This window comes from Bombyx mandarina, chromosome 07 (genome assembly GCF_030267445.1).
Source record: "Bombyx mandarina strain Sakado chromosome 07, ASM3026744v2".
In the NCBI taxonomy this organism is placed as follows: domain Eukaryota; kingdom Metazoa; phylum Arthropoda; class Insecta; order Lepidoptera; family Bombycidae; genus Bombyx; species Bombyx mandarina.
The window spans coordinates 11,007,348-11,029,913 of NC_143214.1; the positions used below are offsets into that span (position 1 = coordinate 11,007,348).

The 22,566-nt window shown below is 39.7% G+C and overlaps 1 protein-coding gene across 2 annotated transcripts in view; it reads right to left on the reverse strand.

The window, feature by feature from the left end:
• The window catches only part of LOC114248308 (uncharacterized), a 73,618-nt gene that overhangs the window by 11,609 nt on the left and 39,443 nt on the right, over positions 1-22,566 (reverse strand). For both annotated transcript variants that reach the window (XM_028181516.2, XM_028181515.2), the window contains 2 exons: positions 5,399-5,513; positions 4,130-4,251 (listed from right to left, as the gene is read on the reverse strand). In XM_028181516.2, the coding sequence (XP_028037317.2) occupies positions 4,130-4,251; positions 5,399-5,513 (237 nt within the window). The remainder of the gene's footprint in view (positions 1-4,129; positions 4,252-5,398; positions 5,514-22,566) is intronic.

Here is a 22,566-nt window from a genome sequence, read left to right on the forward strand (position 1 = left end):
GCGTGATCGATGTTCATAGACATGTGCAAGGTGGGGGCGCGGTGTGGGAGGGCGTGATCGATGTTCATAGACATGTGCAAGGTGGGATCGCGGTGTGGGAGGGCGTGATTGATGTTCATAGACATGTGCAAGGTGGGGACGCGGTGTGCGAGGGCGTGATCGATGTTCATAGACATGTGCGGGGTGGGGGCGCGATGTGGGAGGGCGTGATCGATGTTCATAGACATGTGCAAGGTGGGGGCGCGGTGTGGGAGGGCGTGATCGATGTTCATAGACATGTGCAAGGTGGGGACGCGGTGTGCGAGGGCGTGATCGATGTTCATAGACATGTGCGGGGTGGGGGCGCGATGTGGGAGGGCGTGATCGATGTTCATAGACATGTGCAAGGTGGGGGCGCGGTGTGGGAGGGCGTGATCGATGTTCATAGACATGTGCAAGGTGGGATCGCGGTGTGGGAGGGCGTGATCGATGTTCATAGACATGTGCGGGGTGGGGGCGCGATGTGGGAGGGCGTGATCGATGTTCATAGACATGTGCAAGGTGGGGGCGCGGTGTGGGAGGGCGTGATCGATGTTCATAGACATGTGCAAGGTGGGATCGCGGTGTGGGAGGGCGTGATTGATGTTCATAGACATGTGCAAGGTGGGGACGCGGTGTGCGAGGGCGTGATCGATGTTCATAGACATGTGCGGGGTGGGGGCGCGATGTGGGAGGGCGTGATCGATGTTCATAGACATGTGCAAGGTGGGGGCGCGGTGTGGGAGGGCGTGATCGATGTTCATAGACATGTGCAAGGTGGGATCGCGGTGTGGGAGGGCGTGATCGATGTTCATAGACATGTGCAAGGTGGGGACGCGGTGTGCGAGGGCGTGATCGATGTTCATAGACATGTGCGGGGTGGGGGCGCGATGTGGGAGGGCGTGATCGATGTTCATAGAAATGTGCGGGGCGGGGGCGCAGTGTGGGAAGGCGTGATCGATGTTCATAGACATGTGCAGGGTAGGGGCGCGGTGTGGGAGGGCGTGATCGATGTTCATAGACATGTGCAAGGTGGGGGCGCGGTGTGGGAGGGCGTGATCGATGTTCATAGACATGTGCAAGGTGGGATCGCGGTGTGGGAGGGCGTGATTGATGTTCATAGACATGTGCAAGGTGGGGACGCGGTGTGCGAGGGCGTGATCGATGTTCATAGACATGTGCGGGGTGGGGGCGCGATGTGGGAGGGCGTGATCGATGTTCATAGACATGTGCAAGGTGGGGGCGCGGTGTGGGAGGGCGTGATCGATGTTCATAGACATGTGCAAGGTGGGGACGCGGTGTGCGAGGGCGTGATCGATGTTCATAGACATGTGCGGGGTGGGGGCGCGGTGTGGGAGGGCGTGATCGATGTTCATAGACATGTGCAAGGTGGGGGCGCGGTGTGGGAGGGCGTGATCGATGTTCATAGACATGTGCAAGGTGGGGTCGCGGTGTGGGAGGGCGTGATCGATGTTCATAGACATGTGCGGGGTGGGGGCGCGATGTGGGAGGGCGTGATCGATGTTCATAGACATGTGCAAGGTGGGGGCGCGGTGTGGGAGGGCGTGATCGATGTTCATAGACATGTGCAAGGTGGGATCGCGGTGTGGGAGGGCGTGATTGATGTTCATAGACATGTGCAAGGTGGGGACGCGGTGTGCGAGGGCGTGATCGATGTTCATAGACATGTGCGGGGTGGGGGCGCGATGTGGGAGGGCGTGATCGATGTTCATAGACATGTGCAAGGTGGGGGCGCGGTGTGGGAGGGCGTGATCGATGTTCATAGACATGTGCAAGGTGGGATCGCGGTGTGGGAGGGCGTGATCGATGTTCATAGACATGTGCAAGGTGGGGGCGCGGTGTGGGAGGGCGTGATCGATGTTCATAGACATGTGCAAGGTGGGGACGCGGTGTGCGAGGGCGTGATCGATGTTCATAGACATGTGCGGGGTGGGGGCGCGATGTGGGAGGGCGTGATCGATGTTCATAGACATGTGCAAGGTGGGGGCGCGGTGTGGGAGGGCGTGATCGATGTTCATAGACATGTGCAAGGTGGGATCGCGGTGTGGGAGGGCGTGATCGATGTTCATAGACATGTGCGGGGTGGGGGCGCGGTGTGGGAGGGCGTGATCGATGTTCATAGACATGTGCAAGGTGGGGGCGCGGTGTGGGAGGGCGTGATCGATGTTCATAGACATGTGCAAGGTGGGATCGCGGTGTGGGAGGGCGTGATTGATGTTCATAGACATGTGCAAGGTGGGGACGCGGTGTGCGAGGGCGTGATCGATGTTCATAGACATGTGCGGGGTGGGGGCGCGATGTGGGAGGGCGTGATCGATGTTCATAGACATGTGCAAGGTGGGGGCGCGGTGTGGGAGGGCGTGATCGATGTTCATAGACATGTGCAAGGTGGGATCGCGGTGTGGGAGGGCGTGATCGATGTTCATAGACATGTGCAAGGTGGGGACGCGGTGTGCGAGGGCGTGATCGATGTTCATAGACATGTGCGGGGTGGGGGCGCGGTGTGGGAGGGCGTGATCGATGTTCATAGAAATGTGCGGGGCGGGGGCGCAGTGTGGGAAGGCGTGATCGATGTTCATAGACATGTGCAGGGTAGGGGCGCGGTGTGGGAGGGCGTGATCGATGTTCATAGACATGTGCAAGGTGGGATCGCGGTGTGGGAGGGCGTGATCGATGTTCATAGACATATGCAAGGTGGAGACGCGGTGTGCGAGGGCGTGATCGATGTTCATAGACATGTGCGGGGTGGGGGCGCGATGTGGGAGGGCGTGATCGATGTTCATAGAAATGTGCGGGGCGGGGGCGCGGTGTGGGAGGGCGTGATCGATGTTCATAGACATGTGCAGGGTGGGGGCGCGGTGTGGGAGGGCGTGATCGATGTTCATAGAAATGTGCGGGGCGGGGGCGCAGTGTGAGAGGGCGTGATCGATGTTCATAGACATGTGCAGGGTGGGGGCGCGGTGTGGGAGGGCGTGATCGATGTTCATAGAAATGTGCGGGGCGGGGGCGCAGTGTGAGAGGGCGTGATCGATGTTCATAGACATGTGCAGGGTGGGGGCGCGGTGTGGGAGGGCGTGATCGATGTTCATAGAAATGTGCGGGGCGGGGGCGCAGTATGGGAGGGCGTGATCGATGTTCATAGACATGTGCAAGGTGGGGACGCGGTGTGCGAGGGCGTGATCGATGTTCATAGACATGTGCGGGGTGGGGGCGCGATGTGGGAGGGCGTGATCGATGTTCATAGAAATGTGCGGGGCGGGGGCGCAGTGTGGGAAGGCGTGATCGATGTTCATAGACATGTGCAGGGTAGGGGCGCGGTGTGGGAGGGCGTGATCGATGTTCATAGACATGTGCAAGGTGGGATCGCGGTGTGGGAGGGCGTGATCGATGTTCATAGACATGTGCAAGGTGGAGACGCGGTGTGCGAGGGCGTGATCGATGTTCATAGACATGTGCGGGGTGGGGGCGCGATGTGGGAGGGCGTGATCGATGTTCATAGAAATGTGCGGGGCGGGGGCGCAGTGTGGGAGGGCGTGATCGATGTTCATAGACATGTGCAGGGTGGGGGCGCGGTGTGGGAGGGCGTGATCGATGTTCATAGAAATGTGCGGGGCGGGGGCGCAGTATGGGAGGGCGTGATCGATGTTCATAGACATGTGCAAGGTGAGGACGCGGTGTGCGAGGGCGTGATCGATGTTCATAGACATGTGCGGGGTGGGGGCGCGTTGTGGGAGGGCGTGATCGATGTTCATAGAAATGTGCGGGGCGGGGGCGCAGTGTGGGAGGGCGTGATCGATGTTCATAGACATGTGCAGGGTGGGGGCGCGGTGTGGGAGGGCGTGATCGATGTTCATAGACATGTGCGGGGTGGGGGCGCGGTGCGGACGTGATCGATGTTCATAGATATGTGCGGGGTGGGGGCGCGATGTGGGAGGGCGTGATCGATGTTCATGGACATGAACAGGGCAGGGGCGCAGTGTGGGAAGGCGTGATCGATGTTCATAGATATGTGGGGGGTAGGGGCGCAGTGTGGGAGGGCGTGATCGATGTTCATGGACATGTGCAGGGTAGGGGCGCAGTGTGGGCGTACCTCGAGCCCTGGTGAGCAGCTTGGTCTCCTCGGCCCGCTCCTGGCGCGCGGTGCTGAGCCGCACCCCCAGCGCGGTGGACACGAGGCGCCGCGCCAACGCCGTGCACGTCTCCGGCCGCTGTCTGACAACCCACCACCACAGATATCAACATTATTAATAGCTCAACGTTATCAAGGCAACTAAAAATCTATATAGATATATAAAAATGAATTGCTATTCATTAGTCTCGCTAAAATTCGAAGACGGCTACGGACCGATTTGGTTAATTTTGGTCTTTAATTATTTGTGGAAGTCCAGAGAAGGTTCAAAAGGTAGATAAATATGAAAATGGAATTAAATAAAAATAACAATTTTGTTTTTCCTTTGATGTGACAACTTAACGATGGGAAATGCGCTTATTCACCCGTCTAACCAATAATAAAGATGCAAACCACTTAATGCCACTTTAATCAGAATAATAATAAAGTACAATAATATGGTTTTATTGAATTTTATTTGTAATAACGAAGGGGTGCAATCCTGTTTGGGCACTATTGAAAGTTTGTCCACTATTGGCTATTAAAACTCTTGTATGATGATCTGAGACAGTGATTCTCAAAATGGCTCTTTATCGAGACCAAGGGTCGCATTTGCTTCAGAAAAGAATTTGAGAACTTATAATTGTTCTATGGACGATTTTGATGACATTTTTTGTGCGTGCTCAAGTTTTTTTTTAATTGCCCTTGCAGGTAGACGAGAATACGACCCACTTGATGGTGAGTGGTTACTGTCGCCCATGGACGTCAACAATGCCAGGGGCAGAGCCAAGCGGCTGCCTACCGTCTATACCGTGGATGCGAGAATGGTTTGAATTCACAATTCAGTCTACAACAGAAGACATTTTGCTGTCTGTTGTGGACAACATGTTCAGGAGCACGTGTGCCCAAAACACGTCATATCGGATCCTCCCGATCCACTAACGGTGCTTTTAGATACCTCAAGCACCGGTCATCGTTCTCGTCGAACCCGGGCTCGCCGAGTAAATTAACCCACAGACACAGCCCACTGAGTTTCTCGCCAGATCTTCTCAGTGGGTCGCGTTTCCGACCCAGTGGTAGATTCTGCGAAGCACGGCTCTTGCTAGGGTTCGTGTTAGCAACGTCATCAAGTTTGAGCCTCGTGAGCTCACCTACTAGTAAAGGTTACGCTGAAATAGCTTCTCAAGGCTATCAGCTTAGGCAGGAAAAAAAAGTGCGCGTGTGTCGGGTCCGCTAGTGACCTGTACTCACCTGTACGGTTGTAGGAACTCGGCGCATTTCTTAGCTTTGTTCCTCGATTCAAGAGTGGCGGCGTGGAGAGGTCGACACTTAGCCAGCGTCCGCTGCGTCGATAGAACTTCTGACGCTAAAAATCAAAACAAACGACAAAATTTTAATAAATTCACACAATCTTATGGTATTTCATATTTATATACTAATGGTCCCGCAGTAGTCGAAATTCGACTATAATTCATTGAAATTATAAGTTTGAACATTATTATAGTTCCATTGTCAAAGACATTATTACTTCCATAATCACAGATTTCAATTACACTATAGATAAACAATATTAACCTATTCTCAATTTGACCACAGACATTAAGCAATAACAAAAGTTTGAGAATAAACAAAGAATATATACATATATATGTGCGTGTGTCAAATACATGGTAGTGTGTGTAATGTTTTTTTTATTATTGATTTAATGTATTATTATTAATGCATAATTTAAAAAAAATTAGCATTCGGCACTCCTTCTCTATAGTCTCTATAAGTGTAGGAAATTTTATACTCCTCCGTCCGTGCAATTTTCGTAAAAAAGGGTACTAAGTTTTTGATTCACGTATTAATGTATAGTTGAAAGTGGCACCTGTGATAGAAAAGTTGAGAAGTGTGAGATTGGGATGCTATGGACTTGTGATGAGACTAAATAACATTGAGGTTGTTAAGAGAGTTTTAATTATGAATGTGGATGGCTTTAGAGGAAGAGGTAGACCTAAGAAAAAATTCATGAATGCGTGAAAGACGATATGTGTAAAGAGGGGAGTGAGCGAAGCAATGATATATGATAGAGGAGTATGGAAGAAGAAAACATGTTGCGCCGACCCCAGGTGACTGGGAGAAGGGCAGGAGAATGGTGATGATGAATTTTATCGTATTTCATATTAATATGACATTATCATTAACCCTTTGACTGTGTTATAGGTCACCGATGCCTTATGCGGCTTACTGACGTAATTATGTCAATTTCTGTTACTAAGGCACCGGAATATCTAGTAGACTCTGGGAAAGACGAATCCAAAGATTACTTCAGTGCTCCGCGTAGGGCACCCGTGACCTACACGGCCGTAAAACGGTTAAATAATAAAGGTCCCGCGATGGAATGTAAAATTTTAAGTCAGTTTAGTAAATAAAATAAATAATAGCTTAAAAAAACTAACAAAATACGCTTTTATAGAAAATCCAACTAAAAAATAGAAAATAAATTTTAATAAATTTGAATTAAAAATAGTGTAAGAAAAAATGATTTTATTGTAAAAAAAGCGTGGGGTGCTTTCCAGGATATTATCAAAATAAACCTTCTACTCATATCTGTTCATAAAATATTTATAGCTACCACCAACAACTGATACCATGCACCCCACGCTTTTTTTTACAATAAAATCATTTTTTCTTACACTATTTTCAATTCAAATTTATTAAAAAAAAACTATTTTTTAGTTGGATTTCAATTTTTTCAATATATTTTTTTTTTTTTTTTTTTTATTGAATTGTCATCGGTCCTTAATAAGTATACCAAATTTCGAGTTAATCCGACGTTTTGAAGGGGGGTCAAAATAATGTTTAAAGATTCCGTTCCAAACATACAAAGGTCTGAGAAGCTAATAAAAGTGTATTAAAAACAATACTACGAAATGTAGTAATTAACGAAAAGCCATCCAACTTGTCTGATTATTCTAGTCGCATAAAACCGTCGACATGTCAAGTTCAATGACTTTACGAATATTGTCGTGTTTGAATGGAACTTTCTTTTCAAGGTTATTTGGTTAACGGTATCGAAGACAAACAGCCAAATTGTGAAGTCCGGTAATATATTTTTCGATTATATTATTATAGGAATTGAGTTTTTTTTTTTTGTAGAAATTTAAGGAATTGTGGAGCAAGTTTTATTCGAGTTTCACTTTTTTTTTATTGTTTAGACGTGTGGACGAGCTCACGACACACCTGGTTTTAAGTGGTTACCGGAGCCCATAGACATTTATAACCTCACCTTGAGATACGAGTTCTGAGGTCTCATTACAGTAGAAAGGCTGCCCCACCCTTTCAAACCGAAACGCCTTACTGCTTCACGGTAGAAAATAGGCAGGGTGGTGGTGCGGACTCATAAGACGTCCTACCACCAGTAAAATCACACCCAAGAGATCGAAAGTGGCGCTACCTTATTTTCATTGTTAAGAGAAGCATGATAGCGGTCATTATCAATCTAAATTAATAGGTAGCAGTTTAAATAAAAACAATAAAGACATTCTTGGCCCCGAACTTTGGAGCTCCTGTTCAGAGGACAAGCTTAAAACATAGACAACACAGACAAGCTTAACAACAAGCGGTAATGTGTTTCGGTTTTAAGGGCGAGGCAGCCGTTGTACTGTTAAAAGTGAGACTTTACAACTCATGTCTCAAGGTGGGTGGCGGCATTAACATTGTAGATGTCTATGGGCTCCGGTAACCGCTTAGCATCAGGTGGGCCGTGAGCTCGTTCACCCATCTAAGCAATAAACATAAAAACATTCGGTCATGAGTCGACAGCACGGCGAGTGCAGCCGCGCGGGTCAACGGCCTTGTGACGTAACGCGCGCTGGCAAGTGGGGCAGTGGCCGCCTTACATACCGTCTAAGGCATTACCAGTTTGAGTTGAATTTTCACAACAATTTTAAATGCGCTTTTAATTTTGATTTTTTTTTTTTTTTAGGTGGTTGGACTAGCTCACAGCCCACCTGGCGTAAAGTGGTTACTGGAGCCCATAGACATCTACAACGTAGACGCGCCACCCACCTTGAGATACAAGTTATATCAAGGTCTCAGTATAGTTACAACGGCTGCCCCGCCCTTCAAACCGAAACGCATTACTGCTTCACGGCAGAAATAGGTAGGGTGGTGGTACCCACCCGTGCGGACTCACAAGAGGTCCTACCACCAGTAATAAATTATATTTCTTCTGTAGATATTCGTTTTTATTAATCTAGTATAATTACTTTTTCCTTTTTTTTTTCCCTAATTTTTCCATGGTAGCCTAAGGGGCTACGGGTAAGTAAGTGGTCTACCGGTGCTCAACCTGAGAGAATGCTCTAACACTAGCCTTAGCAAGGGCAGTGCTTCGCAGAACCTACCACCGGATCGGAATCGCGACTAACTGAGAAGGTCTGGCGAGAAACTCACGCATATATGTATATATTATATGGAAAAACATAAAGTAATTTTTATAGGTATTGAATATACGTTTTGTTCGACAGATCCAATCATTATTTACTTTTATAGATAATCTGTATTCATCATATATATTATAATAGATATGTAATCTGTATTAAATATTTTCATATATGGATTAAATATATGAGCGCACACTTAACCGAAGACTTAGGAAAAGGACAAGACGGAAGTTGAGTAAAGAGCGAGATAGCTACATTTTAGAATTACAGGTATCGAATGCGTTTAGGAATTGGTTTGATATCTCACAAATATGTTTGGAAAAGAGCAAGTCCTAAGTTAAGTTAGATTTGAATAGAAAAAGAAAGAAAGCTATTTCTACACATATAATAACGAAATTCGATTTGAACGTTTTGTATAGTAATTTAGAACATTAATTTAAAAAAAATATGCGTAACAGCTATTCCAACATTTTCCAAAACACTTTTTTTATTACACTCACAAATCGATTCTATGTTCAATAAATTATACACATTACAACATAAATATGGATATGCGGAAGTGTGTATGTCGGTTTGTCCTTTCAGATAGTGACGCGTGACGTTTCGACATTTTATTTTCTTCAGTGAGACAATTTATTAGCCCAACACTGAAATAGACTACTTGAGATAGACTAGTTTTAAAATTAAGAAATTTTAATATCAGTGAGATTACGAAGCGAGCAAGACGCTAGACTGGAACACGGAAAGTTGAACTCAGATAATACCCAGGATGTCTGGGCCTTCTAACACAGCAGAGAGCCCTGAGGATCCTATTTCTGCCGTGAAGCAGTAATGCGTTTCGGTTTGAAGGGTGGGGCAGCCGTTGTGACTATACTGAGATCTTAGAACTTATATCTCAAGGTGGGTGGCGCATTTACGTTGTAGATGTCCATGGGCTCTAGTAACCACTTAACGCCAGGTGGGTTGTGAGCTCGTCCACCATCTAAGCCATAAAAAAAAAAGTCCAACACTCATATAAATATTAACCTATCCATTAAGTACATGTTTTTTGTACACGGACACCAAGTTTCAAGTCAATCGGATGCATGGTTCAGTAGTTATAACGGAACATCCGTAAAAACCACTGTAAAATTATATATTAGTATAGATATAGATTCCTGTGAAAGAGATAAACCTATGTACTGACACTTTATAAATCAGGTTTTGTTATAAGCTACTTGCTATCTATATAGCCTTGACGTTCGCTGGTAACGATAAAACTCAACATTGGCAATGAACAATGTAAACACAACGTTACGTCTCAGTGAACTACATTACAATACCTACTATGTGTTTATCTCTAATATCTAAAATCTGTATTGCCGTGTGTTTGAATCTTTTTCATGAGGGTTTTTTTTTTAAATTATTAACCACACTTTATAATTATTGTCAATTATGAATACCTACAAAGAAAAGCAAATTAGCGTAATTCGATGAGTACATAAGTGATGCTTCGCGATAAATGTGGCAATATTTGTTTCTGTATGTAAGTTGTATATATAATATATAATATATACAATTCTATCTCTCATCGACCGAATGATCATTGTTCTATACTCTTCGTATATACTGTTACTTATAATATTTTGTATTCAAGTTTAACAATATTTGCTATGTGTATGTGCATTACTATAATTCTCATGTTGTATCTGTTATTTTAACTGTTCTACACACACTCATCATTGTTAATTATTATTCTCATAATCCTCTCGCAGGTCTGCTGGAAGAGATTTCTTAAAGAAATAAGCAGTGTCTTTGTACATAATTTTCCTATTACTCTGTACTATGTCTTCTTTTTTGTGTGTACATAAATAAATTAATAAATAAAATAAAAACTAGATCAGTCTTTTCCAAAGCGCTTCTTTTTATGAAAAAAAGTTAATCTACAAGGGACAGGTCACCATGTTACATGAGTAATACGTTTATAGTTAGCGTAACGAATCATATTGAAAGCAAACGACATTGAGCAATAGTAAAAACTTTGCGTGGGAATGGCAAATTGCGAATATCTGGATTGAATAGAAATATACATACATATATCACGCTAGCTATTTTTTTTTCATTCTTAATATGTTGATAGCCTTGAGAGGCTATTTCAGCTTCTCCTTGGCGTGTAGGTGAGCTTACGGGACTCAAACCGGGACTGTTGCTAACACTGGCCCTAACAAGAGCCGTGCTTCGCAGAATCTACCGCCGGATCGGAAACGCGACCCACTGAGAAGATCCGACGAGAAACTCAGTGGGTTGTGTCTGAGGTTTAGTTTACTCGTCGAGCCCTTCGTCGCAAACGACGGGTTCGACGAGAACGATGACCAGCATGCTTTAACAAAAACCGACTTCAAATAGAAAAAAAATATTCCAAAACAAATTAATATACACTAAAAACAATAATCATCGAAATCGGTTAGCGTGATATTGAGTTATTGAGTTATTCATCTATTTGTCGCGCACGTACTTAATGCAAATTTAAGACATATGGTTTTCTCATGGATACCATTATCAGAACTGGACTATTTGAATGGAATTGAAATGGGAGCACACGGAAACCGTCAGTTTTCTAATAAAATAAGAATCATCAAAATCGATTTACCCAGTCAAAAGTTATGAGAACATACAGTCGAACTGAGAACCTCCTCCTCTTTTGAAGTCGGTTAAAAATACACCGAGACTGAATATCGTGGGATATAAATTCGAAAAGATTAGACAAGCGATGGGGTTTGTCCGGTTTGAACCAGATCCCACAACCCCAACACGTGGGATGAAGATCGTATTCAGAAGAAAATGCGAGACAAAAAAAACTATTTTGATATTATCAAGGTTATCAAAAGTTCAATAATGTTTTTGTACTTAATAAAGAACTCGATAACATCGTATTTTTACGATAATGAAGACAAATATATTTTTATTTGTTCGCACGAGTCTCAAATGTGTTTGTGAAACAACATGTTATTTGACATTTAAAAATCGTTTCTAAGCAGATACGTACTTAAACATAACTTTTTTTCCCCCCACTTAATCGTTGGTGAGGGGGAGGGTGATGGGAGAGATGTGCTCCGCACTAAACGCTTCACTTTCCCCCCTTTGCTTTTTCATGAGTTCTGTCTCATGCGAGGTTTGAGCGACAGGAGGTTTGTCAGTTCGATTCCGACATTCCCCGCCCTTTATTCCCAGGGAGGGCGGAAGTCCGGCGATTTCCTCCTGACCAGAAAAAAAAAACCTAATCGTTGGTAGCCTAAGGGGCTAAGAAACACAAACGCACTCAAGCTGAAAGAATTGATAACACTGACGCTAGCGAAGGCAGCGCTTTACAGAATCTACCATCAGACCAAAATCTCGACCGACTAAAAAGATCCGGCGTGAAGCTCAGTGGGTTTTGTCTATTGGCTTAAAATGACGATCACAAACGGCTTTCGCTTTGAAGCCACAAAAGTGGTACCCACTAGTAGGTATGATATCTATGCAGTATCTATCGAGTATGGGATTCGGAAGACAGTTCCATAGTACGACTGACTGAACGCTAAAGGACCATTCATTGAAGATTTAAATATTCACAGAAATATTGAGAAGGGGAAAATAAATAAATATTTATTTATTAACAATCACGCCACGTTAACTGGTCCCGTGATAAGTTCGTAGAGAACTTGTGTTACAGGTACCAGATAACGGAAATAAATGTAAGACTTTTATTATACACACACACATATGTTTAATATATATCCATAACCCTGGAAAATACATTTTATATTTATCATACAAATATCTTCCCTTGGCGGGATTCGAACCCGCGACCCCCTTGTGTAGTGACCATGTCACTTACCACTACACCAGACGGCCGTTGAAACAGAGTGACCAACTTTACGTAATTCAAAACAATTGCGAAGATACCTAAACCATATACTGTTTTTGTAGTTATGAAGAATAGAGTTTTGAAGAGAAAGTATACGACAATCACGACTTCTCCGAATCATGAACCACCCTTATTTGGCCTGAAAATCAAAGAGATGGTCATATTTCCAGAGTTCAAACAAGAAAACGGATGCAGGCATTTTTTAAACAGGCGTGTCTGAGAAATAGGAATTTTAGTTTGAAGTCGTCGTGACCTAACTACGACTATGCAGATCTTCAAATCACGAATGCAGTTAAAAATAAATAATATTTTAAAAATAACTAAAAAAATACGCTTTTGTAGAAAAACCCACTAAAAATAGAAAATAAATCTTAATAAATTTGAATTAAAAATAGGGTAAGAAAAAATGATTTTATTGTAAAAAAAGCGTGGGGTGCATGGTACCAGTATTTATAAATATTTTATGAACAGATATGAGTAGAAGGGTTATTTTGATAATATATCTTAAAAAGCATATCAAGCTTTATTACAATAAAATTATTTTTAATTTTTTTAAACTATTATTTATTACAAACATACATAAGTCTGAAACTAATCAAAGCGTATTTATAAATCTATTTAAAGTACATACATGATTTTAAATGTTCACGAATGACCTTTACGGTAACAAAAAAAGTATTATAAGAAGTACAATATATTCCTAAAGTCGTGTTCTCTGACTAAAAGTATATTATGTAATATATAATTTTCCGTGTACGGCTTATAACGAATTCATATAATTTGACTTCACCTTTGCCACACGTAATTCAATAAAATATAGTTATGTGACCCGTTATGTCAACTTTGGTGTCAAGAGATAGAATGTTACTTCATCGCACGTTACGCTTTATTGTGGTCGCTTCACCGTCTTCAATAAAGTGGCCGAAATTCAACTATAATTAACAGAAATTATAAGTTTGAACATTATAATGATTCTATTGTCAATGACTATACTTTTATAACCACAGATGCCGCCAAGGCTATACCTACTATAGATTTTAAAGGGATTTTATGACCTGGTAACTAAGATCTATAGGTCATGTCTTATTTTAATTTATATTCTTATTTGTATGAAAAATGATAATATGGAGTGAAATTAAATGAAATGAGATGAAATGTTATGGAATGAAAATATATAATCTTAGTAAATGGTGGTCATTTACTGAGACTTTTTCAGACAAATAATATTAAAGAAAAACAACTACATATTCTCAATTTGACCACATACTATAAACAATAACAAGTTTGACAATAAACAAAAGAGTGTAATAATATATGCGTGTGTATTTGTGTCAAACACATTGTAGTTTGTGTAATGTTTTTTTTAAATTGATTTAATGTATTTTTTACGCATAATTAAAAAAAATAGCATTCTCTACTCTTCTATATTCTCTATAAGAGTGTGAAGTTCATACTCCCCCGTCCGCGCAATTTTCGTAAAAAGGGGTACAAAGTTTTTGCTTCACGTATTAATATATAGATTCTACGACAATTAGATTAACCTGTAGCGCGTTTTCAATATTATGTTAGAAACTCTTTCATGAGTTCCACTGAGTTTCTCGCCGTATCTTCTCAGTGGGTCGCGTTCTGCAAAACACGGCTCTTACTAGGGGTCGTGTTAGCAACGTCGTTAGGTTTGAGCCCCGTGAGCTCCCCTACATGTTAGGGCGAAGATGAAATAGCCTCTCAAGCTTCGATCAATAATAGTACTAGATTAAGGATCAGGAACAAAAATAAGACGCTCCAGTGGCCACGTTTGCAGACACGAAAACATCTTCATTTCTTAGAAAAAAGTTTAATAATGTTAACGACTTCAGTTTATTATAAACCTTAATACTTAAACATAAAGTTTAATTACCATTGCAAAATATATGTACTTAGGTCCTTTCGTCAGAAAAAGAATATTATGGAATAAATTTAAAATGTCACTTGAACATAAAAAGTCATCAGTACAAAAATATTTATTCTAAAATGATACTTAAAGCCTAATTTATAAGGTTAAAAATATTTGTTTAAAATTTCGTGCTTATTGTATTGTGGAACTAGATGTAGTTCTTGGTATTACATTTCAATGCTCAGAACACAGTAAGTATTGAAAGACATAGAGTTGCAGAATATACATATTTGTTTTAGATTTGTTTTGTATGGTTGCAACTATTTTTGACCGACTCAAAAAAGTAGTAGATAATATTTTACATTGCCGCTATTACAACAAATAGGTGATAAAAAATAAAATTGAATAAAGTAAAAAAAATATGAAAGGAAACACGAAACATGTTTTCCACGTATTCTTTATACAGAAGTAATTAAAACAATAATGTAGGTTTAATTACCTTTAAACAGATTCAGTTTGTTATAAAGCTCTCTTTTAGAAGTCATTTTTATATGAGCGGTTTCTTTTTTAAAAATATAATGTAATCTTATATCAATGAATTTTTCTATAATCAGTTTAATTTAGGCTTATTTTATGGCTGTGTTCGTTTCCCCCAGAAAACAAATCCTTTTCAGCATATACGCTTAAAATATTTACACATACATATAAAGTTTTTTTAATACTTTTTTGCATTGATTTGCCACCACCATTGAACAATTCTAGAATTTTTATTAGGGTTCTATATTTCTTCTCCTCTTTCTTTCGCTACAATATATATCCATTGTGCACAGCGACAAGGGGCTACTAGGAAATCTACAAACAAAAATAACATTATAAAATAACAAAACTACTCTATGCATTCCCTGTTCAAGAATTGGTGATGTTTGTTACAATAGTTGGTGCCTTGTTGCAAACATTGGCCAAACAATTTCAATATTCGTAAATTGTGTTTTATTTACAATATAATTGTGTAATAATAAACACAATTATATTGTAAATAAAACACAATATGAAAAACACTTAATAATATAAATTTACCAAAAAAAGATATTCCTTCCAAAACCTTGGTGTTACGGTGGTTTTTTACTCAGTTTTTGAACGCGCATTGCAGCGTTTTGACGTCTTAGTGTTGGCTATGATTGGACCATACTAATTTGAAATAAGACCACAAATTTATTTGTGGTCTTATTTTTCGGGCCGTTTTTGAAGCGCTAATCGCGAATCTAGTAGTATTATTGATCGAAGCTCTCAAGGCTATCAGCACCTTCCGACACATCTGACTGTCTCACTACTTAATGGTTTACTAGCCTATGCTCCGATAATGGATATATTTGATGATGATTTGCGGCATTTTGTAGCTGTTGCATTCAAGTAGCTAAATTACCATTAATATCTTATAAAAGTTTTCTTTCAACTGTTAGTTTGTAAGAAGACTTTCAGTATTCTTCATAAATTAATAAATTAACAATTGTTCTATAAGAAGAAAAAAAATTACAGCATTTATAATATAACATTACGTTATTGATAGATCTATAGTACCTAATGGTTAAATATACAATACCATGTTTGAATTATTCTTCGAAGGATCTATCTAAAGAACTAATAATGTAAACGTATTCTCGAAAAACCTAATACCATGAGGTAATTCAAAATTACAGTATTTCAGACATAAAGGCGTTTACAAACTATAGACATGGCCAGGGCTCTGAAACTGCGATACTTTAAGCCAAATATATTTTTTGTATGGAAACTAGCGACATCTTGTAGCGGATGCCTCTGAACTTATATGTAGTTAAAGTTAGGGCATTTAATTATTGTGCAACTAAACACAGAAAGTAGAAAAATAATTTATCATACAAGTCTTTATTTGTTCGAGACAAATTGATTAAATTGTAACAATTTGTGGTTTCTGAAAATTTACAAAATCCTTCATTAAAAATAAAATATAGGATAGGTAATAAAATGTTATTGCCATCTACAGGAGCAATGAGAAACTAATCAAAGCGTAGCCATCTAGTGGCCGACGCCCATAAACATTTTGTTGGAGTGCTTGAGTTGCTTATCTATAACTAATTTATGTGTATTATCTATGGACATAGCGTCGCGCGCCCTCTGCGCTGTGTTCACGTGAGTCGAGTCGCGTACCCCAACAATATTTTTACAGATGGATTTCGAATTCTAACTGGTGGTAGGACCTCTTGTGAGTCCGCACGGGTAGGTACCACCACCCCGCCTATATCCGCCGTGAAGCAGTAATGCGTTTCGGTTCGAAGGGTGGGGTAGCCGTTGTAACTATACTGAGACCTTAGAACTTATATCTCGAGGTGGGTTGCGCATTTACGTTGTAGATGTCTATGGGCTCCAGTAACCACTTAACACCAGGTGGGCTGTAAGTTCGTCCACCCATCTAAGCAATAAAAAAAAAAAAAAGAATACTTCTTCTAACTTTTCAAGCATCTGATCTAGGCAACGTTGACGACCCTCAAGAAATTAAACATTATGAGGAAATCTCTCGTATTTTAATGTTATGTCAACATTCATAAGTGCGCTCAATTTTGTAGCGTGTGTTCTTAATGCTTCAATAAAAATATTACATTATTTTTTTTTTATTCGACAATAATATTGAATTGTGTCAATAATTTGTAAAGAGGTATATTTTCGACCAGAATGTATATTAGCTTCCGGTTTGCATCGTGTTGCGCGATGCGAGTTTGGTCACACTCAGTCTAGAGGTCTTTATTAGAAATAGTGAGTGGCTAGAATATGCGGAGTACTGGTGGTAGGACCTCTTGTGAATCCGCACGGGTAGATATCACCACCCTGCCTATTTCTGACGTGAAGCAGCAATGCGTTTCGGCTTGAAAAGTGGGGCAGCCGTTGTAACTATACTGAGACCTTAGAACTCATATGTCAAGGTGGGTGGCGGCATTTACGGTGTAGATGTCTATGGGCTACGGTATCCACTTAACACCAGGTATAAATAATAAAAAAAGTATCAACCTCAAGGATAGGGGACCAGCTCTATAACGCAGCAAGTCAACGCAGAATCGATCGCGTTTGAGGAACAACCGCGTGGCAGGAGAAAGTCTGGTAGACCCTGTACGTACTTGACGACACACCGTGGACAGGGAGATGAAGAATGCCGGCCTGACCTGGAGCCATATTAATAAGCAAGCGGAAGACAAGCTGGAGACAACTTATGAGAGCCCTATGTACCAGCGGGGTACTATAGAACTACAAATACAACACCAATATTAGTTACGAATACTAGCTTCTATGACGATCGAAATGACGAATTACATCGTCGTGAAAAATTTAAAATTCCACGCCGAGATTGTAGACGGTGACATTGAAACCAAAGATTTGACCATTGACAAAGTAATGTCCCGACAGACATAACGACGGAACACGAAAATACTCTAAATTATTAATTCAAAGGTTTATGATTCACCTAAGGCTCGAATAGGTTTGACCTTTGGCCGTAAGGCCTGGTAACGTCACATCATTTCCAATGTCAATAATGATTCAAAATTTTACAGTTCCAATACATTCTGTAAGATCGGTACTATCGCTAATCTGAATGGCTACCAAACAAGAGTACTCGAGTGAGTAGCTCGTATAATGCGTCACGTCACACCGTATGGGTTTCCGAGACCTAACTGGTTACATAATATATTATTTCAATATAAAAAAATAAAAAAATATATTCATTATGTAAACTACGCATAGAAAACGCTTATCGTTTTAAAGACATGGTTTCGAGCACACGCAATCAAAATGGAGGGTAGTTTCACCATGTCACACGTACACGCGTTGAAACTGATTTATAATTTTATGTCATTGCGTGCGGTTTTTTTTTATGTTCTCGTATTGGAATCACTAGCGACTTTTTGGCGGGAACGCGAGGAGTGAAGTTGTCTGTTTCGTTTTATTTTGTCTATTTAGAGAGAGAGAGAGAGCGAGAGAATACACTTTATTGCACACCAACACAATGTAAATTCATTCAAAAAAACAGTCAAAAATTTTGTGTTTCTCCAGATTTAAATGTGTAATAACGATGGTTTATTAATTAACTGTTTAATATCTGTGAAAGTGCATAAATGTGGGAAAATGAAACAAAGCCGCTGAACGTAGCTTCTCGGGATCCTTCAAAAAGTCCACTGAAAAAGTCTCAGTCAATTACCACCATTTTACTGAGATTATATTTCATCCCCTATCATCTCATCAAATCTCATTTCATTTAATTTCATCTCAGTTGATTAATGTCTCAAATATATTAATATATTATTATATCTTCATTTCATTCCACTCCGTAATAACATTTTTCATAACAATAAGAATATGAATGAAAATAATACCAGGTCATAAAATCCCTTAAAAAAATTAATCACTAGCACTACTGCCCGTTTTCGTTAACAAAAACAGTATGTTTGCATCGGCTATATCTTCCAAAAGAGATTGAAAATATAGTGTACGTCCACCATTATTAATTGCCAAATTATACACACGTTTGGTCGCTATATTCTAGATCTACTTATTTGTCCATTCGAATTTAGGTGCTTACTCTCCCTTAAACAGAATCCTTTGGGACTACAACAATGTCCACGGTAGCGCGGTCTCCGTTAATGTTCATTCAGAGTTATCCGATTGCGCTGAACTAATTTTAAGTGATGAAATACCTAGATGTTTTTTCTAATTGTCTTACAACTTACAGAAAAAATCTGTCGCGGATCATTTCCCAACTAAATATAAATTAATCATAATTAATCAAATGTAATCAAGTTTTAGTTATATATATTTTTTATTTTTGTCGTCAATGCACTGTCGATTGCACTTATAGTTGAGGTGACATCTACCATGTAATTATTGTCAGTTTGTCAATGTTTTTTTGTATTGATGATCACTTTGTTGGTGCAACTAAATAAATAAATAAATCTCTTCCAAATCGGATCGGTTCATCATGTATAATCCATTCCCATCTAGCAACAATTATCTCAGTACCTTACATACATTCGCAATAAGTAAATTCTATTGCGTAACTTTTCTAAGATGTCCAAACCGGTCTAGCCTCTTACAACGAGGAAGCCAACATAAATAAGCACACAATAAACAACATACAAATTTAATATTCATAGCGCATAACGTCGAGCGACCTCGAAAAGACAGAGCTAACCCACTGAACTACCGTCGACTAGTTAACGTACAAAGAATTTAAATAGACTGACGTTTTCGATTATTTCATAACACATAGACGGTTTTGTAACGAGTGTTTTAGTGAGCCAAGTTCAAGAGCGGCAATGTATTACGCGTTACATAATTCGAACAAATAAAACATAGACACGAGTAACGAGTCAAGAAACTGTAGGCTTAGTGCGAGTTTCAAAAATCGAATCGAATGACTCGCATCGAGTGTACGCTCTTCACGGTGAAACGTGCGGAGCTCTGTAGGCTTAGTGCGAGTTTCAAAAATGGAATCGATTGACTCGCATCGAGTGTACGCTCTTCACGGTGAAACGTGCGGAGCTCTGAGTGCGAGTTACTGGATTTGCAGGACGTTTATTCATCTTGAGAAGCGATATTTTTTTTCTTTTATGTTGGTAGCACGCAAGGGTTTTTTTAAGGCGTTTAATTGAAATGCCAAGCTTTCTAACGATATTTATAATTATTCGAGTAATGGGTAATGTACCTGTGCTTAGTGCGAGTTTTTTTATTTACTCAGTCGATGTTAATGATATGTTTAATTTGTGTGAGGTTGTATCAGTGCCACCTAGTGGTAAGCTTATGAATCTCATTTTGTGGGAGAGAGAAGGTTTGTTTATGTTGCTGTCTCATGTATCGAATAGCTTTACCGAAGTGAGCCTCTCGATTATTGTATGTGCGAGTGCGAGTTGCAAATTAATGGATTTTGAGAGTATTTCTTCACTTTCAAGCAAGTTAAGTAGTCACTAAAAATTTTGCCGTGAAACCAATACAATATCAAGATTTTTTCTTTCGTTTTTAATAATAACGTTGTTTTTTAAGGTTTTATCTATTCTAATGGTTTATACACATATATTTTTTCGGTTAGAAAATTTTATAAACTTCTAGCTAGTTGTAAATACATATTAATTCTTTGCTTTTTCATTTAATTCTTATTAAATCATTGCTTTTTTTAAAGAGTTGTTTGATGAGAGAGAGAGAGTGAGATAGAGTTGTTTTTTTTTATTGCTTAGATGGATGGACGAGCTCACAGCCCACCTGATGTTAAGTGGTTACTGGAGCCCATAGACATCTACAACGTAAATGCGCCACCTCGAGATATAAGTTCTAAGGTCTCAGTATAGTTACAACGGCTACCCCACCCTTCGAACCGAAACGCATTACTGCTTCACGGCGGAAATAGGCGGGGTGGTGGCGTGTGGACTCCCAAGAGGTCCTACCACCAGTGAAAGAGTATTCTTTATTGTACACAAAATGAATAAATATTGTGAAACATTCTTTCTTGGTCTTATCGCTAAGAGTGATCTCTTCCAGACAATCATTAGATGGGCAAGAATAATTTCGAAATGAATTGCACACTGTGTACCTATCTATTATAGAAATATATACACACGCGCACACTAACACACACACACGCGCGCGCAATATACATATTTACAGGTACATACGTACAGATTTATATTTATAAATTATATAGAAATTTGAACAATGTAATAATAATTTTGCTTCTTTACACATTTATAAATAAGGATGGATGCTCGTAATAATTTTAGTATATTTGGGCCACCTACTGAAGATCATCAACACTATTACCGTAAATACAATCATTTTATAAACGTTCAACGGGTAAATGATTAAACCTATGTAAAACATAATTTCTTTAATTAAAAAAAGCTGAAATAATTACCTATTCCAAGATTAATTATGTTAAGTATGTCTAAATATGTAATTACAATTAAATAAATTCTATAATAAACTTCTAATTCTAATACTTCTATTAAAGTTACTAAAAAAATATGTTTATGCTGGGCAGTTTTCGTGTATTTTAAAGGTTACGCCATTACGGCAAAGTTTGTTTACGAAATTGCACCCTTAGAATGGAAGTGGTATAACTAAAAAATTTAAGATTAGTTTTATATTTCAAAACACTTATGTATTATTATTAAGAACCTACATTTTAAGTAGGTAATACGTGAAGCAAAAATGTTGTTCTCCTTTTTACGAAAATTGCGCGGACGGAGAAGTATGAAATTTCCCACACTTATAGAGAATATAGAGAAGTAGTGCAGATTGCTAATATTTTTTTTAAATTGTGCATAAACAATAAAAAAATAAACTAAATGAATAAAAAAACCTTACACACATTACCATGTATTTGACACACACACTCACATGCATTTATACTTTTTTTGTTTATTGATTTATCAATCTGTGGTCAAATTGAGAATAGATTAATATTTTTGTCTTTAATATTATTTTTCTATAATGTAGCCTTGGCGACATGGAGCAATTATTATTATAGAAATGATGATAATAGAAAGGTGACAATAGAACTATAATAATGTTCAAACTTAAAATTTAAATAAATTATGGTCAAATTTCGACCACTGGACTACCATTAGTAGATAATAATAAAATCATTTATTGCCTTTCACACAGATTTAGATTATTACAGGCAGCCTACACGGAAACAACAAAAAAACAAAGCACTATTATATCATTTCTGGCAAGCAGTTCAACATTTGCACTTGTATATTATTAATAGGAATTTTATTAAGAATATTGACAATTTATGAGGAATTTGACAAGTACGGATTAGTTATAGATATATGTAGTTACATATTGTAAATTAAATTAGTTTTATAAGTGCAATAAAAAATAATTTAAATGATAAAATGATAAAGCCATACCTTTTTCCAATGTGACGATTAGAGGGTATCCTATTATTCTTTTCTATATTATTCTATCAGCTTATAAAATTAAACAGTCTCTTTTAGTCTAGAAAAGGACAAAGTACTCTTTCTGTCTTTTTCAAATAAAATGGCATGCCTTAAAGTGTTTAAACCGAAAAACTAAAAAAATACAATTATTGTATTACAATATTGAAGTTTACCAGAAACTAAGAATTTTGGGTTGAGCCACTTTAATTCTAAAGGTACAAAATAGTATTGAACACGTGACATTACCCGAATAATTTTGAAAGTAGTTGGTTCCC